The 26,709-nt window shown below is 38.3% G+C and overlaps 1 protein-coding gene across 2 annotated transcripts; it reads right to left on the minus strand.

Moving 5' to 3' along the window:
- Nucleotides 1–3,000: 3,000 nt before the first annotated feature.
- LOC108681580 lies at nucleotides 3,001–24,781 on the minus strand. Of its 2 annotated transcripts, none has more exons than XM_018170626.2 (14): nucleotides 24,586–24,781; nucleotides 14,368–14,456; nucleotides 13,567–13,691; nucleotides 12,248–12,489; nucleotides 11,668–11,788; nucleotides 11,224–11,360; nucleotides 10,849–10,967; nucleotides 10,051–10,310; nucleotides 8,959–9,082; nucleotides 8,629–8,739; nucleotides 6,671–6,849; nucleotides 5,831–6,045; nucleotides 4,874–5,098; nucleotides 3,001–4,368 (listed from the first exon to the last, which is right to left on the minus strand). In XM_018170626.2, exons 1-14 carry the CDS (start codon nucleotides 24,611–24,613, stop codon nucleotides 4,331–4,333), a joined length of 2,013 nt encoding a protein of 670 aa, XP_018026115.1. In that variant the 5' UTR covers nucleotides 24,614–24,781; the 3' UTR covers nucleotides 3,001–4,330. The 2 variants fall into 2 exon arrangements, with proteins under 2 accessions (XP_018026115.1, XP_018026114.1); XM_018170625.2 differs by having other exon boundaries at nucleotides 4,829–5,098.
- Between the last annotated feature and the right edge of the window lie 1,928 nt (nucleotides 24,782–26,709).

Here is a 26,709-nt window from a genome sequence, read left to right on the forward strand (position 1 = left end):
ACAGACTGGATCTCAAGATTTGCATCCCTAGGAAACAGAGGAAGATCAAACTTCTTCATTTCAATGTCTCTGTGAATAAGGATTGCCATACCACCTCTCAATGCATTTTCTCTGTGAGACCACAAAGCAGAATAACCTACAAAAGAAGGCTCATGCACTCTCAACCATGTCTCACAGAGACAGACAGCATCTGGCTTTTCTTTGTACAGAAAGAGCTTGATTTCCGTAAGTTTCCCACGTAGGCCATTACAGTTAAGCTGCACTATTTCTAACCCTAGTTCCCTCCTATGCTGTTGTGTCAATTGCTGTGATTTTAGTGAGTAACTCATTGAGATTGAGCTGAACTGGTTGCACTCTTACTTTTGCCACGCCCCTTAGCTCGTCCACCTTGCCTTGAGACCACACGAGTCAGCTGAGAGGGTGATGGACCAACAGGAGAAATCAACCTTCCAACTGACACTCGATCGACTACTTTTTTAGGCTGCACAAAATCTGAGGCACTACCTTCGGGAGATGCTTCCAGAACCCGATCATGACCAGAAGTACCACAACTGGCAGAAACCCACTCCCTCTGCAGAGCCTCACCAACCTCCTGCCCAAAAGCATTTCTCAGAAGGCTAATTAGGAGCAGAGATCTCTCCTTAGAATCTTCACTCAGTAGATAAGTTTAAACACCTCATTCATGAATTTCCCCAATTTAATTGAAAACTCAGTAAGTGACACACAAATGGTTTCCCTAAGACGTTTCTCACTAGAAGCTAGCTCCTCCTTCATTACTCTTCTAAGGTCTGCAAAATTGTTTTCACCAGTTTGATTATCAACAGCCTCAGCTGAAGTATTAGCTTTAGCAACATGTAGATTTGTCAGTGGTCTGGATCTGGAACCAGAGTCTGAGTAACTACCTTGGGATTGGTGCACATCTACAGGAATTGTCACAGTGGAAAGGGCCCCTGGTGGAGGGCAGGAAGGAGATACACTGGGTCACTGGCCAAAGGAGTGGAAAAGGAGCACTTGACATTGCCCTATATTGATTTGGAACCTGTCTGTGTTCAGCTACCTCACTTCTTTCACAGCCTGAGCATAGGAACGGCCAGTAGCACACAGCTTTTCAACTGCAGTGGCTTTCATGATGAAAGGGCACTCTGGAGCATTTGCATGATGTGGGCCCTTGCAGTTCGCACAGCACTTAGCAGCTGATGTACACATAGAATGTTCATGGGGTCCCGCACATAAAAGACATCTTCTGGGAGAGTCACAGCCCTCGGCAAAATGGTTCAATCTTTGACACTTATAGCATCGCTTCACAGGAGCTACAAAAGGCCTTACTGAGTATGATACATACCCAATTTTTACCCTGCTTGGCAAAGTTAATCCCTCAAGTGTTATCTTCAGGGTGGCCAATGGCTCACGGATTCCATTCCGGGATCTGGATAAGCAAGTAATATCTTCAATAGCAATATCTCCTGCATTTGCAACTTCTAGTATGTCCTTTATGGCTTTACCTCAACACTTGGATCAATTGGGCCCAGGACTCCATATACTCGTATATCAGAGCCAGGCTGATAACATTGAACTGCCCATTTGCCAATCGTTGTGACCGAGAGATACTTGGACATATTACCACAGAATGAAGGAAACTCCAAGGCAATTAGCTGACATCGTGGGTTAGTGCGAACAATCAGGTCCCCAATTGCACCAAAAGGTGAGCTCTTAATACCCTTAGCAAGACCAACTGGGTCCTTTAGAAAGCTTAAGGCATTGGGTCCCTGAGGCGGTGAGGCCATATTAGAATGGTCTGGCCAGAACCAGCACTCAGTAAGGTAGCATTTGATGGTAGCTTCACTTTCAAAGCTCCATTTTCGTTGGTAGGATTAGTCTGATTAGGCACAATTGGAAGGATTTGACTATCCTCACGGGTATTGGCCACAGCAGCACAGCTGCACTCTTGGCTGAGTTGGCTCTATTGCTAGAGCCTAGATATACTCTCAACTCTCAAGTCTCACTTGACCCATCAGTTTCACGGTCCCTGCGCTTGCGTCTACCCGCAACAGCAACAGGAATGGCCTCAATGATGCTATCTGGATCAGAGTCCTCAATAACAAAACCACCATCAATAGCAATATCCTCCTGACCTCCTCCATCATTGCAGCACACTCAGCTAACTCACTCACCTCCAGCTGAGCTCCAGGCTCCACAGTAGGTAGGTCAGTAACAGTACTAGAGGCTGCTGAGTCAGAGCCTGCTGCTGGTGCTGTACTGCTGTGGGAGGGGGACCAAACCCATTACCCAGACCCAGCAAGACAGCCTGTATCTCCCATGCAAGACTATGATCAAGACGGAGGACGATTTCTTGTGATGACGAATATACCTTACACAGAAATGGAGTGGACAAACAAAAAAAAAAAACAATGCGGACTGGCAAACCTCTGAGGGAGAAGGCCAGCAGAAACAAATCAAATAATAAAGGTTATGAATAATTATAAGAATCTGAATCAAAAATTTACCGGTTACTTTACTTTAGGGATCGCAATTCACACACGTGCTTTCACGACGAACGCAACTGACTTTCTCCTAACACAACCATGCAAGATGATGCGACAACATTTCTTCTAGCTTTGAGTCACCGACATGTGGAACAGTTTCCCTGATTGCATCGTTGAGACGTTGACGCTCCGAGTATGAAAGCCTTCATGAACAGACTAGCTAGAGCCTAGAATCTAGATGAAGCTATGCAGGAGCATATGTTCAGTTTTAAAATACCTAGCAGCTTGCGGAGGCAAAAAGTCCAGCAGCATTCTCAATCAATCGTCAGTTATAGAAAGATCGGGTTCCAAAGGTTGGATCCCTTGTGAATCGTCACGAAAAGTACAAGGATCAGCAGCGGCAGCAGGCCATGGCCCCATGGGCCTGTTTCTGCAAGACTGCAATGCCGACAGTCGGACACTTCTATTAGATTCTCTACTCAGCATGTGAATTTCAAGGATAAAAAAAATTAAATACTCTTCTTTCTTCAATACAAAAATATTGATTTAATTAAGTGCGTAAACATGAAAGCTCAAAATTGCACCAAGAAATGCCAGTGTCACCTTGAGCTCTACATCTTGACAGAAGTTACAGAACTTACTCAGTTACTCGGAACACGTGAGCACTGGAGAGTCAAAAAAACCGGACTGAAACGCTCAAATTTCCTTTGTAAATGGTTAACCGAAAATTCAAGTAGTGGCGGTGTGAACCTAAGCAGGAACGATGTTCAATACATTAGATGGTAGGTACAAAATTATATCCTTTTTCCAGCATAAAGAGTGGCTGCGGGGTCTTCGCAGAAAAATATCCCTTTCCATTTTTTTCTACGGAAGTTTTGGTTTGTGAATAGAAATAAAGCAAGCAAATCAATTCAACAGGATTAAATAACCTAGCAGTTTGGAGTGCAATTTCTAAACAGTAAAGCAAGTTAACCGATCGCCTAAATCGACAGTTAAATAGTTTTATGTTCAAATTGAAAATGCAGCGATAGTGACAAAATTCAGTTGACAAGAACCAGCACGATGTCAACCCCAGTCCCCAAATGAGTAAATCAATCGAAACCTTTCAACTTATTTTTCCATGTAAAGAGATCAATTTATCAGAAAAAATCATTTTAATACTACAAAGATGGAAAATTCAAAAAGAATACAAGTAATGGAAAATAAAGTCCATTAGTGGCATCTAAACAATGCTGCAAAAATTCATACTTCAAAGTAAACCCTGCAACACCTTATAGTTAAGAGATTTCTACTGAGGCAAAAAAAAAAATAGATTTCAACTGAAGCAAAAACCATATCAATATGGTTAAAACACAGAGATTGCCAAGTCTCGAGTATCACTCGCGTGACAGAGAATAGTGCAGATCTCCAAGACGATCCAAGATTAAGTTATGGGTAAGGCATAGAGCCAAAGGTTAGATAGCGTATATGTAATATCTTGGACGACCAGCGTTAATTTTGGTCGACGTAGAACAAAAGAAACTCTACTGAAACGAAACTAAAAAAAATTGAACGAACATTGAATTACATGAACCGTTCAGAGGCAAGTTATACCAAGAGGCGGGTTTGAACTATAAATAATCAAACTGAATTTCTCCTTTATGAATCCGTAGCAACAGCCTCAAAATTTCTAAACATGAAAGATCATTCGGAACGTAAAACTAGAAAACATCTAAATTTTTTTTTTGCAGGAAATGACGCCATTTTGGCATGAACATAACAAAAGAAGACTAGATCGCTACTACACCGCAGAGCAGCCTGGTCAACTCCACTCATTGTATCACAGCAGCACAAGCCAATGGTGAGGCTCAGTATTCACGATGGCCACCGTAGAGCAAATCGTCCTCTGCAAAATAAATTTAAGTTGCAAATCACGCAATAGAGTTTGAGGAAGTCTTGCAAAACTGATGCAATTATAGTTCAGGCTATTATTTGAAATACGTACACAAGTGAAACTTATAAATAGTAAATGCAATATAATATAAATTAAACAATGCACACACACATCGAAGCATTGATACTGGCAACACTTAGGTATACATTTCGATATTCAAGAAAATTTTTTACGATATTGAGCCAATTAATTCACTAATGTCACATCTACAAATACTTACAAGTTTCGGAAAAAAATTCTCTCGATTCAACTGTAATTGTGTAAGATAGCTTATAATTTTTGTTCAAGAGCTCAGCTTCACCCATGACCACTTCGAAAATACAACTCTGATCAAACTAAATGGTCACACAACTAGAAATATGAAGCTGTGCATTTTTTATGAAAGCTCAAGCTCAAAAAACCACGAACGTACATATATCTTCGTCGAGTTCTTCATCATAAAGCCAGTCGTCCCCACCATTGTCGTCGTGGTCGGAGCTGGAGAAGGCGTAGTCGTCAAAATCATCGTCGTGGTCGTCATACCAGTCGTCATACATGTCCCCGTACGGTACGTCCTCGTCGTCAGTGTCCAGGAGCTCCTTGCCAGCCGCCTGCTGGAGGAAGTCGTGGCCGAAGTCCAGCCACTCGTTGTCAAAGAGACACGACCCGACGCGCTCGTAGATGTACGAGTTTAGCTTGTGGTCTGAAAGAAAAACACATTCATGAACATCAGAACGTCTGGATGTCTTTTAAGATAAGTAAATTGTATAAGTTGATTACGGTTCGATTACTTTCCAAATGTTTATAAACTGGTATATAACGAAAGACAACTCTACAGTAGTAATTATTTATGGTGAAGCACAGTGAAGTATTACTACAAAAATAGATAACGTTGCTAGATCGACACGTTCGCTAGTGAACCGGGAAGTTTCGGAGCCGTATTTACGTTAGTGGGCGCTTTTAGAGGTTGGACTGCGACTGACACGTGAGATGCGTGTGGCACTTATATAGACTCCGCAAAAAGACGTCACGGAAGGTGACGCGGGTGTTGCTACTGGAGGTATGGGTGCCATTGGGTGGTGATGTAAAACTTAACGTTACACTACTACCTGACACAGTACAACAGAGTTGGGGGCATACAGGTGTGGTGTTAATTCCTGAATGGGATTAATGCTTTGTTTTAAATGGGAAGTTCAAAAGCAATAAAAGTAAAGAGAAATGCACGGCTAGGTAATGTAAAAAAAAATCAGCAAATTGGAGCTAGTGTGCACTTTCAACAATGTTTATCAAGGGATGATGGGGGAAACTAATTGATGATCGTATCAGAACACCAGCATAGAAAATGTCTCTTGAAAATATCGCATCAAATATCAATTCATTATGACTTATCCGAAGAAAGTTAAGATATGTTACTTGAAAACATGTGGGAGTGAACCTTTGATTTTGATGAGAGGATCTGCGAATGCCACGTGGTGGGCGTAGTTGACATGCAGCACGAGGGGCTCGTCGTGGTCGAGACTCTGTGAGGGGAACTTGGCCCTGCCCTCTGCCAGCGCCTTCCTGCGCAGCGCAGCGAGCTCCTGCGCCGTGGAGAGATCCACGGACAGCATCGCGGCGCCTATCTCGACCAGCTGAACGTGCGCCACGAGTCTGTAATGCAGCACACATTAGGGAGCTTGTCTGGAGCAACATCACGGCGGCTACCGGCGAGGTAAAGCTTGTAGCTTGCACACGCGGGCAGCAGCGAGGAATTATTGAGAGTGCGGCACAATTTCATAGGTGACCACTTTATCTGGACACACCATAGAGGTACGCTAGCAGCTTGTGTGGAACTAGAACGAACCGTGACTGGAAGATGAAATGAATTCTTGACCTGATCTGAGCGAGTAAGTTGAAAACGAATAAAAATATTCCGAATGAAATACATAAGCATCACGCAATGATGAAAAGCTCGAATTTACATTTCAAGTAACAGCAATGGAGTGTGAAGAAAACACAAATTGTGACTAACAGATTTTATACGATATGAATACACACGCTAAAATCCTTTCATCATCTGATCAATTTCAATTTGTTCCTCAAAAATTTCAATTTGTTCCCCAAAATTATTTTGTAGCCCTACGTTTTATAATTATGCGTTTGTGCGTGGGACAGAAATGCCTGCCGATCACCCGCCCCATTTGCTGGCCCAGCAACGACAAACGTGCCAGCCAAGAAGCTAACCACTCCGGCACTTTAGTTCACACAAATTTGCGAGGACCAGAGATAGACTCACAGTTTAAGCTGAGCCATTGAGAATTTCTTGCTTTTGACAAAGACTCGCTGCAGCTTAGGCATGCGCAGGAGGTTCTTGTAGGAGTTATCGTCCAAAGCGACGGAAGGCAGCGTCAGGGACGTCACTGACGTCGGCGCCAGCGAAAAATCTATAGCTAAGACTTCATTTTCAGCGTGCATCTGATGAGAAAATTAAATTTTATCAGCAGATAAAAAATAAAAGGTCAACTCCCAGCCGAACTAATTTTTCAAGACTTCCTGTCGTCAGCATAATGCTTGGATGATATTCTATTGAAATAGTCCAATGGGGTTAAACGACTGTATTCCTTAAGGAAAATTGCTATGATGAAAATTCGTGAAATACCGTCTCTTCCTCACATAAAATCAAAATATTGCACTGTCCCATGCGAAACGGTTACAGAGACGTTACACCGTCATTTGAATTATTTTCAACATATACTTTTAAACGTTGCTGATGAGTAAAAAATTATCAAAAATATATTCTTACTAGAATATGCCTAAACAATTTCAAAGGTTCAACCTTTTTTTCGCGGATCCATTGAGTGTTATTAGTGTTATTTTTTTACAAGACTTTATTTTTTTCGACAGGACTAAGAATGATTGTCACCAGTCTGCAGATAAGGAATAAACACTGATTCCGTTGCATAGTCATTGGTTAACGCTGTTTGTTCTAATAGGACCCATAATGCGAGTTACTGTCACTAGGTAAAGGGCTAAAATTTAGAATAATATATATCCAGTTCAAGATGTGTACACAAATGGACTGAACGTAGTCATTTAGAGCATAAATCTTTACAATGAAGAAATTTTACGAGTGCCCAAAATAAATCAAATGTCGTATCTTTTAGGTGAATACTATTTGCCTTAGATGACCAATGCAACGCAAATTCAATCACGACGTACAGACGGACAACTTCAAACTTGTGACTTTCAACTAGTCAAGAGGAATTGCAGGTCATTTAAATTGTTTTCCAATTTTGTGCAAAACGAATATTGCACCCAAATTATACAGGACCACGCAGATCAAAGCTTCTTCCGTGTACAAGATAAGGTACTCCCTTGCTATATCACACTTTACCTATCACGCCTTCACTCCACTGTATAACTATATCACTTTTCAAGAAATAGTTAACGAAGAAAATTATTCGCGGTTCGCTGATTCGCAATTTTCTGTGGAAGTCGACAGGCAGATTTAAACAGCCCACGAATGTAAACAGCATGCGTATAGTAGTACTATATTTACTACTTTGATTTGTATTACGTAAGAGTGTGAGAAGGGTTTATTAGCACTTGAAACAAGGGAAGCTTAAAGAGCCAATTCAATATAAATACTTGCATGGGTACTATCAATCGAGCAATTCCCCATCGAAGCCGTACCTGGAACGTAACACCTGCGATAGGCTAGGGATTACAATGAGGGAAATTGATCGTTAATGCTATTCAATCATAGTTGGCATATCCCGTGCACACTTCATTATTCCGAAATCAAAATATTATCAAACATATTATGATATGTTTAAGACTTAGTCGCCAGTCTACGATCAAAAACGTGCAAAATTACTGAAAGTAAGATTCCCCGTGCCTGAGTTCGTTTCATCACAGGTTCATTTCATCCCCCGAGTTTTTCCGCTCCGGAATATCTGTATGCTAGCTTTTAGTATTCGAATAGTTATGTCGAGCATCTAGCAGGCTTTGACTGTAAGCCTTGACAAATCAATACTGTAAATATGAAAGAGTTCATACATCACATTATCACAAAAAGGTAAATTCAAAGTATATAAGTAAAAAATCTTAATAGCAAACCATGAAGTTAAGAACTCTGAAATTTGCAACAATTGTGAATATGGTGAAAAGAAAATATCAAGAAGGAGGTTTACAGGTGAAGGTCCTTTACTCAATTCACGTGAAATTTCAGTCCCGCTTGGACTAGCAGCTCACATTATATACTTTCTCTTTTGAGAACTCGATGTAGAGATCCTCGAGGTCCGGCAGAGCGCTTTTGAGAAGAACCTCGATTTTATCGTGGTCCGAAGCAATAAAGTGCAGCACCTGCAACAACAAAAAGCCGTTTAGCCACTCCAATGAAACGTCAAAAGAACAATGAAACAAACAATTTCATCAGCTGGCATGGCACACGAATGGTTAATTACGATTCGGGTTTGAGACTAATCAGAACAATCTTCGTACACACGCGTCTCAGATAGAAATCTTGGCCAATATCTTTATGAATGAATTTTTGCAGGTTAGAAACAAGGTCAATTTTCCTACCTTCAAGTTATTGAATGGCTTGAAATTGCGTGACGAATACCAGGAGCAATCAAGCTGGAGTTGGGTCAGGGCAGGACACTTGCGAGCCATGGATGACAACAGAGTTTCCCCCAGCCAAATTTCCCTGCACGCCAAGCACAGCAAATATCACTCGTAAAGTCAAATGACTTAATGCAAGAAATACAACAAGTAATATGACAAAGTGTAATGCAACTGACAAAGTGTAATGTCTGTTGTGTAATGCAACTGAATGGTTCTGGCGGGTCAGCGAGCCAGTGATGGTCGTATAACTACCAGTGGCACCGAGTGCCTGGAAAAACTGACCTATCACCCCCTCCCTTACCTAGTCGCCACTGCCAGGATGGGCTATTACAACAACAACAACTCGACTTCGCATGACAGTCTCATCCTTATTAAATGCAACTCAGATATTTACTCATGATGTTCCGGCAAGCACGTTCATTGTAGGAAAGGTCCTTAAAATAATTTTCGTGCTGATTTACGGACCCGCGAGAATAAACAGCTTGATTCGACTATACTCAACTTCACGGCAAGGGACAATTAAAGAAACATTAACTAATATATTTTATAAGCATTTTCAAGCCAATTCAGAAATGATGCTCGCATTTAGGCGATTTTAAACAAAACTAATATAGGCTTCAAAAGGTCTTCAATGAGCCAAGGCTTCATTAGTAGTGATGCGCATTTCACACACATTTCTGCCTTTTCATCACAGCATTGATATGAAAATTAAAATAAAAATTTGCCACATTTTACAAATCAAACTATTTATGAGATACATCAAGATTTGTTGTCAGAGAAACTGCCCTAATGCATTATAACGAGAACACATCTACTTGAAGATAGAGATTCCATGCAGATAAAGTTTGTTCAAATATTTAGCTAATCACGTAATATATTCCGTTAAAACAGCAAGCTTGATCTTCATCTGAGTCGCTCATGAGGAGCATCAACCATTAGAATTTCATCCATGCCAACCGCTAACTACATTTCTCCAATATGTTACTTCCTCTAAAGCATTACTCCTTTAACCTAGTTTCCCTGAAATCTGTTGGGCGGTATTCGACTTACAGATTTGGCAGCAAGATATTGTTGAACATGCGGAATGCCGTGAGGCTTGAGTTGAATGCGAAGTCCAGATGGCATTCATTCGTTTCTAACGAATAAAAGTTTTCTAACGTTTCAACGTTGTGGATTGACAGCTCTTTCAGAGGAATTTTCAACTTGCTTAGAAGAGCCCAGTTAAGATTCTCCACTCTGCCCAGCCGCAACACTTCCAAACATTTGCATTGCTGCAAGTCTCGCAGCAATTCGTCAGTGTCAATTCTGCCCTAGAAAAAACATTCGTTGATTAGCACTTCGAAGGGTCTCAAGCAAATTCCTCGTATTCCCCGAACGTAACTAATAAATTTTTGGAACACTTCCAACGAAATTTATCTTTACCATTTTATCGAGATTGTAGTATAAAAAATAAAGATAAAATACTCATCTGAAGCAGAATCCCAAAACTGTCAGCAGATCGTAACACCCACTCGAAAAAAAAAACTTGAAAAACATTCTGAGCTAATCGCTAAGATTTAGAAGTTGCAAGTCGCACACAACGTAGGGAAAATACCACTGGAAAAATATGCAATAGTGTTGGAGCGACTAACGACCAGGAAATGACCACCACATGAAGTGAGTGTTGATCTTTAAGATCGACCTGTACGTCAATGTACAGGTCGATAAATTCCGACAATGCATCTTTATAACAACTCAGACCAGCTTGGTATATCTGTGCCGATAACGTGCATTTGTTAGACAACCATGCATGATACACAGGCGCGGACAATGCACCATCGTTACCACCTTGCATAACACAATCCTCACTTCGAGACAAAAAGTCCTGAGTTTGGTGCAGCGCGAGAAAATGGTCTTCATAGGAGTGTAGTGACTTCTCTTTAACGAGAACTGCAGGCACAAATCCTCCAAATTCACAGCAAGTCGACCTAAAATTTAAAACTATTAGTGTTCTTAGTTATTTGCAAAACATTCGTTCATGAACTCAACTAGACTATTTGAATCTTTTAACTAGTCTTTATTCAGAGTTTCTAACAAAAAATATAGAGAACAATTTAATAGAGCAACACGAATGAAATAAAAAAAGAATCTGAACGGCTTTGTAACTGAAATTTGTAGCTACTCATAAATATTGTAGTTTATGGGTCTGACTTAGAAGAAGTAGGGACAAATTTAACTGCGTACCTATAGCAGCAAATACGTTGACATCAAAGATGCAGCGATACTCGTCGAGTCTGAGAGTAGTGAGGTGGTTAGCGTTCATGATGAGCATCTTGTAGGTGCAGAGCTTGAGGCCCTGCGTGAGCTGGGCTGGCGACTCGCTGAAATGCAGAGCAAGCATCTATGCAGTCATAAAATATCAATAATAATACAAAACAAGGCAATATATGTGTCAAGCAAAAACTTGGCAGAAAGAATGGATGACACAGCCTAGTACATGTACACTTGAGTCAAAATATTGTGATATTTATAAGTGTCACCTGACGTTCGCCGCTACTTTTAATCCTGTCAGAATACTTCGAGCCCCACGGCCAAACGCGGGCAACTATCTTGTAAAAAATACAATCACAATACGATGCCTTCAATTCCCTGCATTACTTCCATCAAGGTCAGCCGGTAAAAGCCCACCTGCGACATATGGGGAGGTTGGAGTGAGCACTCTGCCAGACGCAGCCGTCATCAGTGAAGAAGTCTATGACGTTATTCTGGCCCAGCTCGCGGTAAACCAGAGACTGGAAGCGTCGACACACTGCAACAAGAATGAACCCAGAAATATACCGAGTTTTATAAAAAGGCAGAATATTGATAATAGGTAATAGCTTGCTTCTTCCTGTTTAACCGCACGACGTCTGGAAAAAAACTTCAGCCGAACAGAAAGCAGGTGATTACGGGGAGGAATTAATTTACGTTCAATAGAGTGTAGTAATGTAAAGAGAAATGCCAAGACCATAAAAAAAGGCAAACGGAAATGTTCATTAAACATTTGCTGGAGATACACCTGTCAGTACCATTTAAAATATCGTGCTCCTCGTTCTCTTCATTATTGCTTAGTCAAATTTAAATTTTCTATAATGATGTATGACATAAATGTATTACCTTAATTTAATAGCAACTACAGTTAACTCACATGATAACAATAAATGGATCGATTAAAATAGCTGCTGCCATACAGCCTGAGCTGATAAGCTGCTTCATTCATGCAACGTACCTGCTTCAAGCATCAGTTTCTCAGCAACATTCAAATATTTCATAATATGAAGCAAGACGTCATCATTGAGGACATGAAGAGTAGGCTGTCCACTGCGTGCAGGGCTCAAGTCAAACTCTTCACTGGACAGTCTATGAGGCTTGTAGTGCTGTGATGAGGGTCGTGATGCGTCCGAGTCATAGGATTGTCTTAAAAATGCTTTATGCTTCCCAAAGAACACTGCATCAAGACTACTCAAAATTCTGAAAAAGAAGTACCTATTTGCAATAAACTTTTTATCGAGTACAATTAAAAACTTTTAAACTTTTATCAAGTACAATTAAAGAAAAATTTTCCAGAATGTTTTCAATGCCCTCTAGAAACATAATTTTACCCCCTTGTAATTAGTGTCTGGGGTATCAATACCAAGAAAACCTTAGTTCTCAGAAAAGAACTATCTCTTCCTCAAACTCATTTTTCTCCACCTCATAATTTACCTGTCTTCTATAATATTGCTGTTTGCAGTTTTGGGAAGTGGCTAAGAAGCCTATCAGTGAAATGATAGTTGTAAGTAGAACAAGTAACAATAAAGGTCAGCAAATGCAGTAGAATCAGTAAGATAAGGCAAAGCTGTAGTTACACTCCAATGCATTGATAAAATATTATAGGAGGTGCAACGTAAGGTGTTAAATACAATAATTCAAGTGAAAAGACAGGTTTTTATCCAGCAAGTAATGTGGCAGTAGGGTCAGCAATGAGACCAATGGAAATTGTGCAAATAAAGGGCTTTATAGATAGGCAGAAATAAAAGTGACAAAACATACACTAATATGATTTTGGTACCCTTAAAATCCATGCATTTGGAACTGTAACTGAAAATAACAGCAAGTTAGAGTGGATATTGCAGCTAGCACATCAGAAAAATGCACCTTTTGAGACATCTAGCCAACTTCTTGCTGCCTCTCTATTTTCCCAGAAATCCACTACTGGTGTGAACCTAATCTAAAGTCTTCCTACACTAATACAGAAATAATTCTTATATTGTAACAAATGTCTCAAACCATTTCATTGATGCTACAAATTCTGACAGAAATGAAAAAGGCGTTACTTTCAAACTCAAGCTATATCAATTAGTAATGGCATCAGAAAGAGTAATTGGGAAATTGAGGTCTTTTTCAGCATTCAGTATGGAATTAATACTTTGAGGCCATACCTTTATCAGCCAACCAAACTATGACACCAATGTTTTAGCAGGACAGAAAGGCAAGTGGGGAATTGCTCCAGTTTCTCACAACATCATCAAAACTACACAACATGCTTATTAGACTTTCTCAACTCGCCTAGCACTTTCACGCCAGCTAGGGAGAACAATGATGGCAGAGGCAGACTTCTTGCCACGCTTCCGCTTCAGGGTGATGCAGTCGAGATCAATAGAAAACTGCGCCGCTATCTCATCTTTAGTAACCTGATATTCAATTTCAAATAAAAATCAAAAGATGAAGATTCAAATAAAAATTATTTGCAAAATTATTTTTATGCTCTAAAAAAATTGAAATTGATTGCAGTTGTTGTGATTATTGGTAAAAAAAATAAGTTGCATTAGTTGACATATAAAAAATAATCTAATCATGAACTGCCAGTTGAATAATATGGTAATTATTTATATATAGTCAGAAGATATTGGCACAAAATACTATGGTCATGAACACATATTTATACAGTGCCACCTCAATTATTTAGATACCAAAGTCATTGGGCTCCAAAAAAAATTGGAAAAAAATGTGAAGAGGATAGAATCACATTTCAAGATTTTTCTGCAAAATCTGTCAAACAAATAATGGTCAACTACAGCTCCAATAGCCTTTTTTATAATGCTTATGTATTACAACATATTGTTAGCTGTCACATTTCAAAATTGACACTCCAAGACAAACTAATATAAATGCCAGAATTGCATGATCGATTAAGGAACAATGCATGCAAAATCAAGAAATCTTACAAATTAGAAATGAAAGATAAATTACAATTGCATAATCTTTATCCATTCACAATAAAATAGAAGTAGACAAACTGATTACTGGTTAAAATAGAGTTAGGCCGATACAGACCAGCAAAGTCTAAACGTTTAGGAGTAAACTTACTGATAAAGGTAAATCCACAATAGCTATGTTCACGGGTGCAATTTTAGACGTGAGGTCAGGAAATTTGTAACCCCAAAGTCTCATTTGACCTGCTCAATGAGGAAAATAAATTAATTGATAGCTAATCTATGGCAGAATTGAGATGAGGCTCCTAACTTCTTTTGGCATGATATTTAATCTTAATTAATATGATATTCTAACATTTATCTCCTACTTCTAAAACAACAGCTTCATACACAAAAAAGGTTTATTTTTCAGTAACTGCAAGTCAATTAGGTTGAATAACAAGTACAAGTACATTAGTAAGGATGTTTTGCAAAGTAACTTTTGTTGGTTATAGTTGAAAAGCAATGCTAAAGTTAGTACATGGTCTTTTATGTACAGATAAAAAACTTTCAACCAAATTGAATATTCAGTTATACTCTTCTGTATTTTATTCATGGAAATGAAGGAAATTTTATCAAAATTTTACTTTCAAAACATATAAATGCCAGTAATTCATCACAATTAAATTTACTCGATATTGTTGCCACATCTAATGTCTGTGGCTGCAGGCAAGACAAACCTGTTTTCCAAATAATTGACTACCTAAATGGAAACAACTGATGATGAAATATTCTAAAATAATAAAAGATGATGAAAAATTCTAAAAAAAACTATGACTAATAAATGAAAGTATGGGATAGCAAAATGTAAATGTATAGATATACACATATAATGTAATATCTTGTAATATCATGCAATAGTACACATGACTTAAAATGAGTAATCATCACGAAGGCAATAAAAGAACATGAAAGTTGAGCTAAGAAGCATATACAAAACCCTGGTAACAATATAAATGAATTAAAATATGGAGAATAACAAAAAAATATAAAGCTCTGTTGAAGTATCACTAAAGTATGTACAATAAGTCAATAACATATTTTGTTGCAGGAGGGAGTTGTGTTGCTTTTGTAGTCCAACTAAATTCTTTCAAGTTTTAGGGAAATTGAATCATATATTGTGATGGAAATTTGTCAAAAATAAATTAGTCTTCATATGGAGATGGAGTTTAAGCTATTACAAACAAATAAAAAAAAACAGCAGTAGCTGGGACAAGGTACCATCACCAATTTTCACATGGATTAAAAATAATTCTTGCCATCAACTGGGGTGACTTCAGCCACACCTACAACAGAAACAAATGGCAGCAAAACAAAATAATAAATGTTGGCCAAAGTCACTCCAGTCACTTTGGCCAATTTTTATTATTTTGTTTTGCTGCCATTTGTTTCTGTTGTAGGTGTGGCCGAAGTCACCCCAGTTGACGGTATTAGTAAAGCTTTATATGACATTACTATATCACATGAAGCAACAAATGGCTGAGTAACCAAATCTAGTTTGCCCACTGTACCCATTTCAAGCCTGAACTACCAGTAAATGTTGCTCACATCTACAATAAAGTGGTGCATTGGCTATATTTTTAATACTTCTGACGCAGGGGCAAATGTTATGCCCATCATGGCTCAGCTCAATCATTATACTTGCCTGAAAAAAGTAATAAATTATTTCTGGGTTCCATAAGATCAATCATGAAACCAACATTCCAAAAATTTTATCTATTTCAATGAGGAATCAAAAATGTTGGTTGCCAGATATGATGCTGTTTTTAAGTCAATGAATCACCATTGTTGATCAATTGTGCATACTATATAACAGTCTATGAGTAGCAACGCCACCATTCTAACATTTTTGCTTTCTTATTATAAAATGCCTTATGTATCTCTTAATAGAGAAGCTGTCTTGAGTTCAATGCTGAAGCTAGTGTCACAGCAGAGTGGAATTCTATGATGGGGAGTTTAATATAATTAGTAATAAACAAGCTTTCTAGCAAAATACAAAAATTTCAGCTTAGTTTGAGCTCCTCACACAATGCACACTCTTGATTACAATCAACATTGCAAAGCCTTTGATGCCAACCCTAGTCACAGGCAAAATCTACAAAACAACACTACATGTCAGGTTGTCTGCCATTACCTCCTAAACTTGCCTATGCAGTTACTGTGTCACCTGTGACATCATTGTTGTGTGTCTTTATAAGCTCCACAAATGTTCCCTGTATCACTCGCAGAACAGAAAGTAACCAACTAACCAATGCTGCTTTGACAGTCTGCCTCTATTCACACCTACTTATGACGGTTCCAGCAATTGTGTCTAATGCAATAGTGTCAATATTATTATCTGTACCAACTCTGGAATATCTGTATAAACCTCGAGTCTAAGCCTAAATAAGTATTCAGTGAATTAAAAGACTCCTCATTCACCTTCCATTGTATTGATTGGACAATTAAGAACTTATTGGATCCTGTTGTGAATTATAAATTAAATCCTTACTTTGCTCTACCAAAAGGCATCTGACATACATCACATTACCAGATGCCGCCAGTTTGCCAATTACTCAAGAGGCTGACAGTCATTTTTACACTGCAATGGCAGTCATCACACAAAGAATATTAAAAATTGGGTACCCCAAGGATCATCAGTCCTCTCACAAACCCTTTTCAATTTTTACATGCATGACATTCCAGCCCTACCAGACAACATTCACATTTCATCCTACACAGACATCACAATTACATCAACAAACCAATGCTAACACATGCTCCATACAAGTACAAACCTACATCACACATCTAGAGGGCTGTCTAGAATGCAAGAGACTCCAAGTAGCCTCCCACTAAATCAACAAGAACATTACTAAAATAAACCATCCTATCATCCCACACATATGAAACCAAGATTCTAGGTGTCACATAAAACACTTCCATGTTTTTCAGGCCACATATACAGAACATAAAAAATGTAGACCTAGGCTAAACACAGTTAGAGCCCTCACAGGATTAACATTTGGATAGAACAAATAAACCCTCACACTAGTGTACAAACAATATACAGGGTGTCCCAAAAAAATGATACTCAACTTTGAATGGCTGTAACTCGAAAAGTAATAGAGTTAAAAAATTTTGGAAGGTCAGGATTTGTTCCCTATGTTTTTCTCCAGCTCTCCACCAAAAATCAGACAGATCAATGTAGCCATAAGCATTTGATAGAACTTTCAGTGACATGCTAAAATTGTGCATGCCCAAAGTTTTAGCAAGATCATTTTGCATAATTATTACGTTGTCTTGGCATGTTTTCTTTTTGCTGTTTGATTTTTAGCGCATTTTCTCATTTATGAAAAAAATGCACTATTGTGCTCGCCATGTCCGTCTGTCCATCTGTCTGTCCATCCATGACTTTGTGTTTTCGTTGACAAGAAAATGCGCTCTGTCACTCACTGCAGTGATTACTGAGTTCCATTTTTTGTATCTTTGGTGAGACAAAAACATGGCAATCTTTGGTGAGTGGCAATCATGAGATCTTTGGTGAGAGGCAATCATGACAATCTTTGGTGAGACACAATCATGGCAATCTTTGGTGAGACACAATCATGACAATCTTTGGTGAGAGGCAATCATGACAATCTTTGGTGAGACACAATCATGGCAATCTTTGGTGAGAGACAAACAAGTCCCATAGACCTAAAGCACTATATGCAATATTCTCTTTGTACATTCATCGGCATGTCAGTTGTATTTTAAAATCCCATAATAAAACAGAACACTTCTGGCAACTCTTTACTTACACCATATTAGACCAATTCAGCTTCACTTAAGTGGGTTACGAGTTAATCCCCCCGCGGCATACACGGGAACAGTGTCCATGCAGAAACCAAAGAACACCTATGCAGAAACCTTCTGAAAGAACACCTATGTATGAGGGGCACCAAATTCCTTGCATCAGCAACAGCAGTCTACAAACTCTTCATCCACTGCCATCACTTTCAGCATTTACCACCTACACCAAGGCAAATAGCTCACACTCCATACATTACAACTACTATCTCACAATACTCAACTCCTTGCCTCCACCAGAGACCGAGCCAACTTTATAAAACACATCTAACCCAGAAAGCACTCTCAATTCTACCAATCAACACTATCATAGACGACACACTGCCAGACATCAGCCATATAGAGGAGCAGTTAAATCATGCAGATAGGGGGCACTCTACTATGGTAACCATCCCTCACTATACTCCTACTATCCCTCACTACACTACTACAAACACTGCCTGGATAGCACTCACTCAGACCTATGCCCCCAGTGTCATGAACTCCCACACAATCAAGTACCTTCTCATTCTTCTGCTCAAGTTCCCAGAGCTGGCAACACCCAGGCTCTGGGTTGGCATAACATCTGCTGCACAGCTTTGGCCCAAGCCAGCTTGGGTGGTGGCTCAAGTATTGAAATTGGTGTTTCATGTATTCAAAATCAACACAACACATAGATGAAAATTTGCTAGAAGCAACTTTTGAATGAGAAAAAATGCTTATTACTTAACACGTTGACTACGATTGCTTCATCTTGTACTATTATTTCATTTTTTGTACTGTTTTTAAGCAGGGTTGCCAAACAGTCATTTTTTCTGGACAAATTCTGTGATTTAGTTTTTCTCAATTGCGTTGGCCGGCTAAAATCATGATAGGGGTACTTCCAAATTAAATTTCAAATACTGCAAAAAGAAAATAAATGAAATTTTTATAGCAGAACCTACAAATAAACTAGTATATATTGAGTTATCAGCCTTTTTTGTTCTCAGATTTGGCCAATTTTAGGCAACATGAATTATGTACCACTACCTCCTGGAGAAATACATTTCGTGGTAAACATATGTACCACTTCAGAGTCAATGTGTTAAGAAAATTTTCCCAGTTATATGGCTTTTGCTCAGTGGTGGGCACAGTTCAGTTAATATGCTAACTGCTAATCAGTGAAGCTAACTTTTTCATTAGCAGATTAGCTTTTCAGCCAACTTTGAAAACCAGCAGCCAACCAATTAGTTTCCACTAATTTTAGTTCCATGGACTGGAAGTCCGCTAAAAATGTTTAAAAATCTCTTCTGATACAAAACTCTGGTGTTAATATTTAATGCTAAGTATTGTTGGAAATATGCCACACTGATGGCTGACTACATAAACATATGAATGTCAACCAACCAATCACATCTTGTGTTACTGCTACATAATGTAGTAGCACAAGACATGATTGTTGATGCAGCATTATGTAATTCTGTAGTTCACTATGGACATTAGTCACATAACAGGTTACAGTCTTACAGTGTCAGGGATGACAAGGTATGTTATCATAAATGTTATCATAAACATCATGGCAACAATCATCACCTCCAGGAGATGAAGGGCAAGCCCGGAGCATAAGCAGCATGTAACCCTGTTTTTCCCTGCATTTTTTTATATTTCTTATTTGTTTAATACTTTATTATTCATTTAATAAATTGTATGTTGAATGGAAACTACTGCTTAATTCAATTAGTTTATTTAATTATATATGTACATCTTTATCATCATCTGATCTTGGCATGCTATACCATTTTTGGAAAGCTCCTAGTCAATGCTACAACATATTAAAAGTTTAGCTCTCTAGATCTGTTTTTCATAGTTCTAGAACCCCACAAAAAGATAAAGCCAAAGCTAAATAGATGTACTAAAAGTTGGTGGTTAACAGTAAATTAAACTAAACTTTTCATTGATTTATTGGATTAGCGCTGTAAAAGCAAACTTTTTAGTTAGTGGATTAATGTTTATCAATGCTAACTTTTTGGTTAGCTGTGCCCACTGCTGCTTTTACTTAATAATTCAGTATAAATAAAAAAAGTTCATGAAGGATAATGTGACTTGACTGTTTACATTCCTTTTTGAGGCCCATAAGTAGTAGACCAGCATGACCACATAAGTAGTAGTAGACCAGCATGACCATGACTACCACCAATATGCAGAATACCACCCAGCACAATTTTACACAATTTGCAGGTAAAAAATGACTCATGTGGATGATTTTGTGGAATTATTGGTAAAAATGAGACATTCTTTTATCTAATTTTTACTAAAGAAAAATAAGCAAGGTCCATCAAAATTGATTAAATCTACCATAGGCATGGGCATTCTTATCTCATTCATTGTTCTCTTCAGCCGCATTTTCCAGTTTGTTATATCAGCAACATTATAGTGGTCCTAAAAATTTTATTTTCTAAAAGGTTCCTACCTAAAAACCAGTTTGTCTAGATGCCTAAATAATATCCCTAAAATATCTTTCAAATCGGTTAATATTGAGAGGTTGCTCAATGGTGTCAAAGTTACACCGCAATGGTTCAGTTGTTAGGTACATAGAGGGAACAAAGAAATTAGTCTGAACATGCTTGAACAGGGATTCTTTCTCCAGCCCCACCCCAAATGACCCGATTTCATTCTAGAGTGATAAGTGCAGTGTGCACCTCTAACAGTCAGGCAGTTGTGTTCATCCACAGATTGAAGATAAGCAACAGTGACTGCGATACACACATAGAAGGGATTTTTTGTGGCTCCTTCTCCCACATTGATGAGAGCAAAGCTTCTTTCATGCAAGCCAGTGCTGGCTGCTGTCCACTTCCATCATGGAAACAGGGCTACTTACAACGATGCCTTCAAGGAGAACATCTATAGTCCTGCAGTTATGCAGGAGTGCAAGGATTCCAACCATGCATCCTGATAAACATCTTAACAAAACTGGAAAAGATTGAGCATGAATATCACCTGGTTGAGAACAATCATCATCCAGAATACAAGGCCCAGACTGAGATGGAGTCCGACTTCAATGAGGAACTGGAGAGGGTCTTTGATGTGGCCCATAATGATGCGCTGTCAATCATTAAGATTGAGGAAGATAAGGCCTTTGTTGTTGTGCAATGGCAGCCTGGTTGCCTGAGGTACCTGGGAGGTATTGATGTGGAACTTGCCCCTTAAGAGGAGCAGAGCCAAAAATGGCTGCAAGTGCATGAGAGTGCTGTCATTGGGTAAAATAGCAGTCAATGTCAGCTTCTGCTGCCTTGGCCCTGGCAACTCATCCTCTACGTCAACCAGTGCCTAAGTGGAGGAATTGGACAAGGAATTCTGTATGCAATCAGTACAGGGAGCTGTGGGGTCAAACCATGGCATTATTCCACCAAAGAGGGCAAAGAATGGTACTACCCCAGGCTTTGCAGCTTCTCTTGACCAAACTAAAGTAAGCAATAGAGGAGCTATGTTCCTTCTTACTACGGCAGCTTGAGCTTTTGGCCACAAGCCAGAAGAGGTTAACATTAACTGCTCCACAATTTGCTAATACCAGCAGAAGCACCAGAAACAATTCAAGTTGACAACTAGGGAAAGCTGAGGACTCAGACATCTTTATAGCACTGGTGTATGTGCAAGCCTGGAATGATGCACTATTCACTGCCATTGCTCCCAGGAACAACCTGGAGCTATTGAAGGCTCCTGATGCTTTTAAGCACATTGATCCTGCCCTTGCCAAGATGGAAGGACACCTCTGGTACCCAATTGAGTTGAGTGTCTCTCTTTCTGATGACAAGGTGCTTTTAGAGACCAAGGTTGTGATGGCCATCCAGAAGAGAGAAGGTGGTACAGAGTCCTCAAAGTACCCTGTTGTCCTGTCGGGTGAAGCTGATGGCCAGTGTCTAGAAGACTTTGCAACCAACATGTAGAAATTCTTCTCAAAGCATTAGCTGAATGCAGAGTTTCTTGCCAAAGACCCAGAGATGTGCGACGAGAGGGAAGATTTCAAGGAGGCAGTTAAGGTTGTTCTGGAGCTTGCTGTCACCAATGATCATGCTGAGCATGGGGCAGTGTGGAATTCTGTATAGGTAATATATTCTCATGTCAATATAAGAAAACGTATCGAAATACCAACCCTACCACAGCGTTACACCACCTTCCACTGCAATGAAAATTTATAAACTGAGCTCACTGGAAACTACATAGCGTGCTTCCAAAATCGCGCGTGGTTTGAAATCCAATCCCGTGTTGACAACGACTAATAAGTTAACTAGTCGTTTATCTGTAGGCTTGCGGACACATTTTTCCAACGAATACGTTCTAAAATAAAGAAAAAACATCCAGCTTCGTAAAAAATTCTCACGATTGGACAGCACCCACAAAGTTTTCGATTTCACACAAAATTATGAGATAAACTTCAACTCTTTCACTGCTTACATTCACATGGCGTTTTCTGTTTACTTCTCACAAGATGGTGTCACAAACTTATGTTTTGGTTGTGTCTAGTTTGATTTCACAATAAATAGACTTGATTCACATTCCATTCTGAGATTTAAATGATTGAAAGTTTTTTTTAAATTATAAAAACCTATTTATACGTTCCAGATTTGAATTTTTTGCCCTATTATGTTGAACTTATCCTGATAAATTCACTTCAAATTCTGAATGATTTCGTCTGCCATCCCGCGTTTCCAAACATTTTTTGTCTTTTAGAAAATTTTCGTTGTTAAACATGGGAAACTATTTCATTATATAAAACATAGAGCACGTACCATATAGTGCATTAATAATACAAATTAATTTAATAAAAATTAATTTTTAATATAAAAATATAATCAAAACATCATTCAATATATTTTAATTGCTTCTCATGAATTCGCATTAAAATATTTATTTCGAAATCAACCATGTCAGAGTAACGAAATAATTTGTTCACGTTTTAGGCTTCCGAAAATATTTCAAACCTCTATCAAAAATATCATAATTAATCATTCTCTTGCATTGAGCATATGAACGGTATGCCTCGTGCTGCCGCATCCGCGATCGTCATTCATTTCTGTCAGTTGCATGCCGGGAGCCTGCTTTTGTTGTTGTTCAATGTAGTCTCGCTCCCATGAATTGCGTGTTTATTGTGTGCATCACGGAAAAGTTCTTTGCTGTCACATTAAGAGACAAATCTTTAACGAACTAGTACTTTTTATAATTTTAATTGTTGAGTGCAAGCTGCCCTGCAGACACGTAACATTTCCAAGTGAAGTGATTACTTTATAGAAACTTTTTATACCTTTACCTATACATGTTTAGGCCTATAAGAAGTTTATTTTTTTGCCTCAAATAATGTTGTATCGAAAAACTGGTCTAGGTGTAGCGAAAATAATATATGAACTGTAAATTTTAGAATTCCATCCTGGCATGGGGTTGACCAGTTACAAGAGTACAATGGGCTTTTCACCAAGGATGAGGAGCAGCTGCAGTTCCTGTTGCAAGAGTACAATGGGCTTCTCACCAAGGATGAGGAACAGCTGCAGTTCCTGCTGCAAAAAAATGCAAATCACCACAGGCAGTATCAGGATTCCTGGAAATCCACTGTAGCACAAACTGAGCAACAATGAGTGCCTGGGCAGCATGAAACCCCACCTTGAGCAGCTAATAAATAATAAATGGGACCAAATGCCTGCCATGGGTCAAGCTTCAGGGCCATTGAGCAACATCTCAATATTAACTGATTCTTTTGAAATTTTTACACATTAATAACTCTCCTTAAAAGGATCATAGTGTGGTGTAGGAGCATGGAAAAACTATAATCAAATTTTGGCCCCCATTGTTGAGGACCACCTTAAGCAACATCATGCATGAAATAGTAAATAAAATTTTAAACAATTTCAAGGAAATATAAAGGAAATGATAACTAGAAAATCTCTCATTTGCCACAATGTTTTCAATCACCTCCAAATTATGTCATTAATGACTTGCATGCAAAAATTTGCACTATTATTGCAAAACCTTTAAAAGTATTTTCTCCTAAAAATTCCTCTCTGCATATATCAACATGTTCAATACAGTTCACATAACTGCTGACTTCCTGCTACTGCAATTCTGTTGAGGCTCCAATTGAACTTTCCAATTCAAAATAACAGATATGCTTTTTCTTTTATACAAATAAAATAGTGAAGCACATTTTCTATTATTTCAAACTATTATATTTTATTATCAACAGGATATGATACAATTAACAACAATAACTAAATTTTTGGGGTTCTTTCAAATATTTTTTTCATTTTACTACAGACCCCCTCCTGTGGGTCATTTTGCAGCAGATAGGAATCAGCAATGACCCACTGGAGGGTTATATTGAACTCAATGTGTTATTAATATTTATGTTACTTTGTAATTGAACATCAGAATCAGTTCATATCATAGTATTCTCATTGTATACAAATTTCATTCTATGAAATCATTCAACATATAATATATTGCAAATTAATTTCAATTAGGTGCTAATAAAGACTTAGGATGTAGGAAAACTTACCTCTTTTTTTATTCAAATCCCATTCCATTTCAAATGTTTTTCTTTTTTGCACAGCTCAGAAGCACTCACAACACTAGCACAAAAGTAAGTACATAACTAATGGAAGAAAAGGGTCAGAAAAGGTGATGGTACTATTCAACTATGAAGTTTTGGTGGTCAGTACTCATTTTTTTTTCAAGATAACCAGTTAACCACTGAAAAAATTATACATTTTCTATATAAAATTCCCTCAAAAATTTTTGGTTATTGTTGTTGTTCTTGACTTGCTGAAGGTGTTAAGATGACCTTACACAGGCCACCTTTCACACCAGGACATGGCTATGGTCAACAAAGTTTGATGAAGTTTCACAACTTGCAGTTTAATTACTTTGGTCAATTTGACATGAAATTAGTTTCTTTTTTTTTCTTCTTTGATCAGACACTCTTCACTTGCAGGGCTCCCCGTTACCCCTCACAGCTTCCTTATATACGTTTGTTACTTGTATGACATGTGCCCATTGCTTTAATAATGATATGTTTCATATGCCTTTACTCACTAAATTACCATAAATAAAGTTGATGATCAAATGGATGCAGAGTTTGCTCAATCTATGCTTGACTTGATCACATGACAGCCAGATACAGTAGCAGAGAAGAAATTTTTTTAAGATTTTTTATGAATCCAATGACCAGTTAAGTAACATGGAAACCAGCATTGCCAGATGGACAGTGAATGAAATTTTGAATTAGATCAGGGAATTAAAAATAAACTGATTCTAAAAAAATTTGCCAGGCAAGTATAGTACCATCAAACAGGGTAATAAGGGACGGTTTTGAGCATTTTTTGTTAATAACTTCTTACCATTAAACATTTCAAAAACAAGTTTGGGCTCATTTTAAAGCTCTTTGCAAGGGCTATCAAATTGCATCTCCAAAAAATATTCCAGATGCTATTAATAGAGTGCCAGATGCAATATAAAAGCATCCTGAATTATCCCTGGGAATGGGGTAATCTGGGACACTTGAAATAAAACTCAATTTTAAAATGTTTGAAGCATGCAAAGTGCACTCATCCATTCCTAACAGTACTCTTTAGTCCTCCTCGTCCTTGTAGATGGTGTAGATGTAGAATAACTGACATTTTCTGTTATTTTTACTTGTTTTTCCTTTGATGATATGATATTAACATATCCATATATTATCATATTATTAAAGTGATATTACAGTATCCATGGAAATGCCATTGTGCATTTACAATGACCTTGTCCACTGCAAGCGTCACATCAGCCACCAAGTATCATATCATTTCATCTGTGTCTGTAAGACCTTATGACCTTATGATGAGTTTGGGATTTCCTAGTCCCTGGTCATGCTGATGTGCTGCCTTCGTCATCCTCTGTCTCCGAGTTGTCGCTAGGCAGGTCACCCCACCCTCGGGTCCCAGATAAAACGTTGGACGTGTTCCATCTATTTGCCCTCCTTTGGGCCAGCTGATGCAAGATGCTGTTGCTTGTCACTCGCTGAGGGTAGTTTCCCATTACTGGAAAATCCGGGATCTTTCTCAGCCACTTGTCCAGTTGTCTCTAGAATGTTGCAAGGGTAAATGTTGCAGCTTACAGGATGGCTTGTAATTTCTAAACCATTTTAATTTGGTCAAGTGAATTCACTATAACAAAAGATCATAAAAACATACCTGAAACAGAAATGAATATTTTAATAACAGCCATAATATTTTTTGGAGAAACAAATCATAGTTTAGGTTAATTACTTTTCATTCTATGTTGCCTGGTGCACAATTCTATCTATGACATTTTGTGATGACTGCTGATGCATTAATTTTAAGTAAATAAATTTTTTTTCACTGAGCAAGATAAATGTAATCAAAATTTTTTGTTGTTAATTGATTTTTTGGTTAACTGGAGCCTTTGCTAGCTGAGGTTCTAATGTAAATGCATTTTTTATTTTTTTTTATTTTTTTTTTATTTTTTCATATATTTAAATATATTAAGTGGCAGTCTTTAATTTATATTGAGGTATTGTTATTCATGCTTTAGTATAAATGTACTATGAATGACAAATTGGTATATAAACTTGTTGCCTTTAGTGTGCATTAGGTTCCAATAAATTGAATGTTTTTGGTAGTAT

The sequence above is a fragment of the Hyalella azteca genome, unplaced genomic scaffold (assembly GCF_000764305.2).
Source record: "Hyalella azteca isolate HAZT.00-mixed unplaced genomic scaffold, Hazt_2.0.2 contig16191, whole genome shotgun sequence".
Taxonomy (NCBI): Eukaryota; Metazoa; Arthropoda; class Malacostraca; order Amphipoda; family Hyalellidae; genus Hyalella; species Hyalella azteca.